Source organism: Sceloporus undulatus, chromosome 6 (assembly GCF_019175285.1).
Source record: "Sceloporus undulatus isolate JIND9_A2432 ecotype Alabama chromosome 6, SceUnd_v1.1, whole genome shotgun sequence".
NCBI classification, from domain to species: Eukaryota; Metazoa; Chordata; class Lepidosauria; order Squamata; family Phrynosomatidae; genus Sceloporus; species Sceloporus undulatus.
In genome coordinates this window covers 112,326,808-112,335,776 of record NC_056527.1, presented here as the reverse complement: position 1 = coordinate 112,335,776, position 8,969 = coordinate 112,326,808, and the positions used below count along the sequence as shown (strand labels likewise).

The window sequence follows — 8,969 nt, the reverse complement described above, 5'->3', positions numbered from 1 at the left end:
ATAATAATAATAATAATAATAATAATAATAATAATAATAATAATAGAAGTGCTTTAACTTTCCAAATGGACATTTTTCTAGCAATTAAAAATGGGTTTAAAGTGTTAGGTAATGCTGTGGGATTCCTATAATCTATTTAAAAGGTAAATGACTCCTCTTGAAGGCTTCCAGCAAAGCCAATTCATCACCCTGTTCCCCAGAAAAAGATGATTAACTGAGTTTGAAGGGGATGAGGGACACCTCTCAGCATAAAAGCCATGAATCTATGTAATCTTTGTCAAACAATGCATGTGTGATTAATAGAGAATTGTTGTGGATGGTGAGTAGCCATTTCCCCCAATATAACTCCTAAAACTGATTTGAGTAAATAATCTCATTAATAGATTAACTCAATCATCAACTCACTATATTCATCAAATGACACCATATAAACTGCACAGGTATAAAATAAGATTCTAAAAAAGTGTGGGGCTACATTTTTGCTTTTTATGTCTTATAAGCAGCTCTTTACTATTCAGTTCTGGCCTCAAAATAATGATATATATTTTTGGGGAAAAGATACAAACTAGTAATCCGGAGCTAGAGGCTAATATGGAGAAGATCTCCACAGCCACCATATATTTGCCTTTGGTACTTAAATAGGTAGGAACAAATGAAACCCAAACACTGCAAAAAACCAACATGCTGAAAGTGATAAATTTGGCTTCATTAAAAGTGTCTGGCAACTTCCGAGCAAAGAAAGCCATGATGAAGCTGACAAGAGCCAAAAGTCCCATGTAACCCAAAATATAGTAAAGTATATTGGTTTCATAGCACTGCATCACAATTTCTTCAGGTACAGAATGCATGTCCAAATGTGGAAATGGAGGATAGGCACAGAGCTGTACTATGCAAATACTTGCTTGAATTAATGAACAACAGATAACAACCGAATTTGTAAATCTTTTCCCCATCCATTTTCTCATTTTGGATCCTGGCTTAGTGGCCATGAAAGCCAGAATCACTGTGATGGTTTTGGCCAGGATACAAGAAATCGCTAATGAGAAGGTGATACCAAAAGCTGTTTGTCGCAGATGGCAAGTCACTATCTGTGGTCGGCCAATGAATAGAAATGAGCAGAGGAGGCAGAACAGAAGGGAGATGAGTAGAGAGTAGGTAAGGTTCCTGTTGTTGGCTTTGGCAATGGGAGTGTCGCCATGCTTTATTAAGATCCCAAGCATCAAAAGTGTGGTTGCCGAGAGAGTGAGAGCTGAAACAGCCAAAGCAATGCCCAAAGGTTCATCATAAGACAGGAAGTTGAGAGACTTGGCAAGGCATTCAATTCTGATTTTATTAGGATATTGATCTTCTGGACAATTCAAACAATGAGCCATATCTTTAAATATTTAAATGTAAACATTTTAGTCTGTGTCTGCACAAGCCAAATAACACATCCCCCCCTCCCTTGCCCCACAGTAATCAGTGCAGATAACACAGGGCTCAATCTTTGATTCTGGTGTGAGCTGTCCTGACGACGTATGGCCAGTTCGGCACAGAACTCATATTATACCACCCCTAAAATAGATTTTAAAATTTCATCTTTTATTCTGGATCTTCTCAGAAAATCCAGAGTCTTCCAGAGTAAAACTGGGTGGCTTTTCACACACAGCCACGTCTCGCTGTGCCACCCGCCTCCACTGGCATGGAGCCGCTCATTCTGAGGTCAGAACAAGGAGCCCAGCCATGTGATTGATACTGGATACTTCATTTTCAGCCTCAGAGGAAGCGATTCATGCTGGCTGCGGCAAAGGCAAGCAGCATAGTGAAACACATGTGCAAATAGCTGCTCGGCTTCACTCTAGAGTGCCCAAGTAACAGGGGGAATTCAGAGCTGCTTTGGGGTCAGAATACTCAAGGCTGATCCTGGAGTATTCTGGACTGTGCAGACACAGTCTGAGTCAGTTTCTTGGAGACTGCCATAAGAGCACCTCTTAAGAGCATCATGTTGAGGCCAACAGAGAGAAGTTAGTGAAGTTGCAACACTGAATCATATAGTATTTATTGAAATATTTGAATGCACCATTTTCATAACTTTTGTACCCTGCTCCTTTCTTTCTCTCTACACACACCTCTATCTAATGTTGAAGAATCTTTCAGGCACAGTTCATTCCTTCCCTTCGAGCTCTCCCATTTTTAAATTGCACTGACAAATGAAACAAATGGAGTGGTATCACATGGTAATGTTGCCTTAAAGAAGCAGCTTCCATTCAGATCAAGGAACCTCATTTTCTGTTTAGGAAACCTCATATCCAAGAGATGGAAAAATACAGCCTGTGGACCCCAAGTTGGCCCTAATATCATTTAAGCTCCCACAAAGTGACTCTACCTCATGGTTGTTGTTTTTTTTTACTCATAATGACCCCAAAACACTCTTGGGAGTGTTCCAAGAGAGTCCTTTTTAAAATAGCCCAGGAGAGGGGAAAACATGGCAACATTTCCCCCATAACCTCTACAATATTAAAATTAAAAAGTAATAATAATAATAATAATAATAATAATAATAATAATGATAATAGGGTGAGTTCATGTGATCCTCCACGGTAAACTGAAGGAGCATTAAACACTTTAACACTGGATAGTTGCCCACACCTTCCTTATCTATACACTTATGTTCTGGAGAATCCTCCAATTTTACAGCGGAGCTTTCTTGAAGGAGCTATGGAGCTTATGTGTGTAAGGACTTCCATAAAAGTGGCCCTCTATTTAGTGGTGTCATTAGGGTTGGCATCATTTAATAATAATAATAATAATAATAATAATAATAATAATAATAATATAGTTTTTTTGCTGCGGTAAATCATGGTGTCACATCCCATTGACCCCCTCCTATACCACATCATACAGAATCATTAGTAATGTTTGATAAAAGGGGTTTATCACACGGAGCTCCAAACGTTGCACTTCCATCACCCAAACGTCATCAAAATGGGGTTGAAGCATCACCAGTATGATCATGCTTGGGGCTTCTAAAGTGAAATGGAAGAGTTATCACCATGGAAGCCCTTTTCTTATTATTAACGGATTAATCCGTTAATTAAAAAAGAGCTGCTTCCATGGCGATAAAGCTTCCGTTCCACTTTAGAAGTATCTGCGGCATGTTCACACTGGTGACACTTCCACCCCATTTGATAACATTTGGGTGATGGAAGCGTCATGTGTGATAAACTCCATTGGAAATTATATATATATATATATATATATATATATAGAGAGAGAGAGAGAGAGAGAGAGAGAGAGAGCACTCAACCAGTTGAAGAACATGAGGTCTCTTACCCTTCTGCCTTGAAATCTTGCCCTCTGGACATGGAACACATTTATAGCAGCAAAATGGCCCCTCTTTCTTCATTTGTGTGTGGTAACCCGGATGACAATAGTCATTACACAAGGCGAGGGGAACAACCTACCCATGAAAAAGGAGGGGGAAATATGGTTTTATTTATTTATTTATTTTTTCATTCATTTCATTTGTATGCCATCTTTCTCCTAGAAGGGACCCAAGGCAGCTGAGAAATAAAAACATTTAAAAAATCATTACAATAACAGTTTGAAACAGTTAAAATAACACACACACACACACACACACACACACACACGTTAAAAGACTATGCAGTTTGACACAACTTTAACTGCCATGGCCATCCTACATAATTCTGGGATTAGTAGTTTTGTGAGGCAGACAGTACTTTGGCAGAGAAGGCTAAAGACCTTGTAAAAATACAAATTTGGGGATTCCATATGATGGAATTACAGCACTTCAAGTGGCATCAAACTGCATTCTTTCCACAGTGTACATCCAGGCTGCTGTCACACTGCATAAATAAAACAGTTTGACACCACTTTAAGTTCCATATGTCAATGTTATAACATCCTGGGATATTGGCACCAGAGGTTTCTGAAAGGGAAGGCTAAATATTACATAAAACTACAAATCCGAGAATTCCATAGCATTGAGTCATGGCAGTTTAAATGGTGTCAAACTGCTTCATTTCTGTGGTGTGGCAGCACACTCAGATAGTGAATTCTAACAGGGTAAGCATACGTCTAAGCCTGCAAATATATAATTTTGCATTTCATTATAATGACTTTACAGTCTAGGGATGAAGACCCAGAAAGCTGTTCCTAGACAGAAACATTTAATTTATTAGATCCTGAAAAATTAGCTAAAACCACTGCATTATCAGTGGAGGGGAGGGAAGATTTCCCATATTTTTGTCACAGAACCCCCCCCCCCCCCATAAAAAAAAGAATATTACATTAAGTTATGATTCTGGTAGATTTCTATGGTTCCTGCTTACATTGGGACCATAGAAATTCTGTGAAGTCGAAGGCTTTCATGGCTGGCATCCATAGTTTTTTGTGGGTTTTTTGGGCTATGTGGCCATGTTCTAGAAGAAGAAATTCTATTCAAGTGCTACCTGATTAAAGCCACTGGGCCATGTAATGATTGTTTCATCAATAGAGAACATCTTTTCTGCTGGCTCTTTAAAATCCATCCTTCCAACTTTCACTCTTGCAAAGGATCGGTTTGGGAAGATAATCCAGTTAATGATATCAAGTCCAACTGCCAGATCACTCTTGTCATCTAATGAGACTTTGTCTCCAGCACTGTTGTTAAATGAGATGGTCCTCAAGTAGCTGTGGAGCTAAGATGAAAGAACATGAGCCAGCATTGGCAAGGGAGAGAAGAATGTGCCAGATCATGAAACCACCAGGTCAGATGGCATTCAACAATGTTGTACTGAGGTACAGCAGAGGACAGCTATGTGTATTGCTGTGGCTAATGATGCAACTGGACTCAAGCTGAAAGGACGTTCAGCTGTTGAAATGCTGAATGTGAAAGGAAGGTCCAAAGCTGCACAACACATACTATACGAACAAGGAATGTGAGAAATCTGAAACAGGTGAAAACAGACATAATGAAACAAGAAATGAAATAGAATGGCTCCGATCTGAACACACTCAAGCTGCAAAGCTGCATTTTCAAGGAGACCGTAACCCCATCAGGCACAGGCGGAATTGCCATTCCCTGATCTGTCTTTTGACTCACCAGGACCACTTCCATCTTGTCTGGATTAAGATGATTTGCCCTCATCCAGTTCAGTATTGATGACAGATACCACCAAAACAACTTGTGGTGGAGAGGCGTAATGGAGTTGAGTTACTCCCACTTACTGGGGGGGGGTCTGCAAATCCTACCTAGAAAAACAGCAGTACTTGCTCTCACTGTCTTCAGTTCTTGATGAGCTACTTAGATGCAAAACAGACCGACTTGAAGCACCAGTGTAGGGCAGCGTAGGCGTGTGGCATTTGGACTACGTCTGTCTCGATGCCCCCCGCTCCCATGCTGGCATCATGCTGCACCCGCTTGCCTGCCCAGTGAACAGCATCACGGCACTCCTTTGGTATCGCGTTCAGATGATGCATGCCAAAGGAGTGCTGGAAAGTGCTGCCACAGTGGCAGGATGGCTTTTTGCTGGCTCTAAAAAGAGCAGCATTTTGCTGTTTCTTTTAGAGCCAGCAAAGTGCTGGATTGGGCCCGCAGCATGAGGTTGCCATGGCTCTGATCTGGCACTGAAAGGGGCGGTGGGACTCTGCTCTATTGGGTCCCTGAGTTAAGTGTCTGTATGTGAAAATATATACTTAACTAAATTAGATATATATTTAACTATATTCTTAACTAAGGACCTTATTGCACACACTTTTGTTAGTGTTCTGGGCACAGGTAAAAGATGTGTGCAGCTGAGAGAGAACACATTTTACTACACACCGCACTGTCCTCATGCTGGCCCCATTCTATCACCAGGCCTTTCCCATTCAGTGCTGAGGTGTGCCATTTTGCTTCGCTAGAAAGCTCCGCAGTTGGAGCAAAATTGCATGCCTCAGCACTGAATGGGAACAAAGGTAGGTCATTTTAAGTGCAGGCCCTGTCTCCTGTTCCATTTTTGGAGTTTGTAGTTCAGTGAAGCTTATGAGCTCTCTGGCTGAATATTCTAAATGCCTCTTCCTAAACTACGAACCCAAAAATGCAATAGGAGGCAGGGACTGCCTTTAAAACATCCAAGCCCTGTTTTAAGTGAGTAAAGTGATAAGCTCCATGGTTTTATAGTGTTTGCTTTGCCTTTGCCATCAGGTGTTGCTTCTCCTGCCCAGGGAATTTTGATGCTCAAGTAGTTCTCAAACATTTTACCTTGGTGACTCTTTTTACGTCAACATGAGGACATTGTGCTTCCCCACTTTATGTAGTATATGATTAAAAATATTTTGTTTAGTGTGCGTATTTTCATTCATTCGTAAAAAAATCTTATGTTAATATTTTATAAGGAATTGTCATCCTTTAAATTAGTATGATTTAAGTATGATTTAAGTAAATCCTATATTTAACTCAAGACTTGTGTAAATTTTACACATAAAAATGTTTGGAAAGAGGAAGAAGAAGGATCAGAGCCTCCAAGTCTCACCTCTGCCACTTGAAGAGCTGTAGCATCCCTGCGGGTCCCACCCCACTATTTGAGAACCACTGTTTTAGACCATGCCAAATAGAGGAAAATAAATTTTTCTGTGCCTTAGTTCACTTCACTATTATGCAATATGCAAAGTTTATTGTAGTAGTAGTAGTAGCAATAGTAATAGTAATATTTATTTTGAATTCTTTCTGAGGCATTACCTGAAAATGTTGTGATTTAGCAATGTTCAGTCTGTTTCTAACCACCATTTCTCTGTATTTAATTCTGGATGTATACATTGCATGCAGAGCATATGCCACAGCATAGACAGCATTGTAGATGTTGTAACTTTGTCCAGTCATGCTCATTTCAAAAAAAGGCCCAGGGAGGTCCTCCAGCTTCTCTTTCCCTGTGCATCTTTTACTCTTCACATCTGTATCTGTATCTGTATCTGAAATTGTACAGTCAAATGCCTGCTCCCAGAAAATCCTGATGAAACCATCCGTATCTGAGTAGGGGTTCAGAGTCTGAAGGAAAGTTTGGAAGTTCTGGACATCACTGGATAAAATTGCAAAGGATAAGGCACCATGAAAGACTTGTGGATCTAGAGGTCTGTGAAGTATCTCTGATGAGAAATTCCAATCAGCTGTCATAATCCATAAATTCCATGTTTTATTATTGTATTTTAGCAGATTTAATATTGTCTGGAAGCATAACATATTTTGAGAGTTAGCATGTACAACAGACACATTGACCTTTTTCCTGCTGAGAAAATCTGCCAGATTCTCTAGATTAGGAAACAAATCAAAGATCTGACCGATGTCACCTGAAATTGGCATTTTTTTAATGAAAGAACTACAGATGCCATTCTCAGAAAGAAGATGTGTGATGGTCTTGGTAAACATTTCTCCTTTGTCATCATCCATTGTAATAACCCCAACCCATTTCCACTGGAAATGCAGGAGAAGCTTTATAATTCCTTTGTACTGATAGTCTTCCATAGGGGCCATCTGGTATAAAGACACCTGGCTTTTCCCATATACATCTGGAACTGACAAACAGTATGTGATCTAAGAAAAAACAACAACATATAACTGAGGTAGCGATTACTGTATATACTCCTATATAAGCCTTAGCCCCATCTGCATCGGATCATCCCCCCCCCATTACATAGTCACCATGTACCATGGTTTCCTCCTCATCCATCAAGCCTTTAGGGAGAGCACAAACAGTGATGCCCATCAGAATTGTGTAACTTTTTTGGCATTGTTTTTCTTTGCTTCATCCTTTATGTCCTTTGTTACATGTCTCTACATCTTGTCCTCAACTTATCCACAGATCATATCAAAATCCTTAATTTTGGCTCTCAAACCTTCTCTCCACTTATACATGAGGTCAGTCTATGCACTTATTAAAAGTGGAACCAATCTATCATAAGTGCCAATTCTATGTGCCTTTACTCAGATATGTGTGTCTCACACACTTCTTTCTCCAAACACCTCATCACATTATAGACCCTTACTTCAGTGCCCATCTCAATGTCTGCATCCCACAGAAATCAACTATTTTCTCTCATGGACATGTGGCAGAAATGCTTTGATTGTGTCATTCAACAAGGCAGAATGAGGTTGGACTGGATGGTCCTTGTGGTCTCTTCCAATGCTATGGTCCTATGGTTCTATGAAAGATGCATGGTATGGGGAAAAATACAAAGTATTCCCTGTTTACATGACATAGTAGACTAAGAAGGATGCTTAAGTAAGCCTGTGGTCCTGATTCCACATCACCAGTTGTTATCTACAATAATGTAGCTCTGTCAGATGATGCCACCCCAAAAAACCTAGCCTGTAGGACAGGTAGCATCCCAATCAAAGGATTTTTGTGGTGCTGAGAAATGACATTTTCAGTGCTCTCCAGGTTGCAGGGTGCATTGAGACAGGTATCTGGAGAGACCCCCTCAAGGTCCTGCTGGAACTACTTGTTTCAATGGGCTGTATGACTGGGAGACAACTGCAGAAGTCATTTTCCAATGCCCTACTCTGTAGTGGAAATTCTTCATTTGGGATACTGGTTTACAAGATAGATTTTGATGGTCACGTTTGGCCATTCATGACTGTGAACATGAATCCACAAAGTTACAAGATTGTAATTCTGGTTTATGATCTCATAACTACTGAACAAGAGGCTAGCCTGCAATTCCCAATGTTTAGGGGACAATAATGGGACATGATTAATCATTCTATTCGCTTATGTTTTGCCCAAAAGTACACATTTGTGTCCATGTTTTATGTTATATACATTGCTTGACCATAAAGGTATTGAAACACTGATTTATGTAATAATTTTTTGACTACAAATCCCAGAGAGAGACTTATACAAGATGGATCTTTGGAATACATTTTGCATAACATAAACCAATAGTAATCCTTTCTAAGGCCCTTATCAGATGAGGCTTGAACTGGGGGACTTCAGCACTGGGCGGTTCGA

General features: G+C 40.0%; 1 protein-coding gene across 1 annotated transcript; it reads right to left on the bottom strand.

Moving 5' to 3' along the window:
* Positions 1 to 455: 455 nt before the first annotated feature.
* On the bottom strand, positions 456 to 5,101 carry LOC121933866 (vomeronasal type-2 receptor 26-like). Its single transcript, XM_042473855.1, has 3 exons — positions 5,087 to 5,101; positions 3,313 to 3,439; positions 456 to 1,375 (listed from the first exon to the last, which is right to left on the bottom strand). Exons 1-3 carry the CDS (start codon positions 5,099 to 5,101, stop codon positions 456 to 458), a joined length of 1,062 nt encoding a protein of 353 aa, XP_042329789.1.
* Positions 5,102 to 8,969: the final 3,868 nt, after the last annotated feature.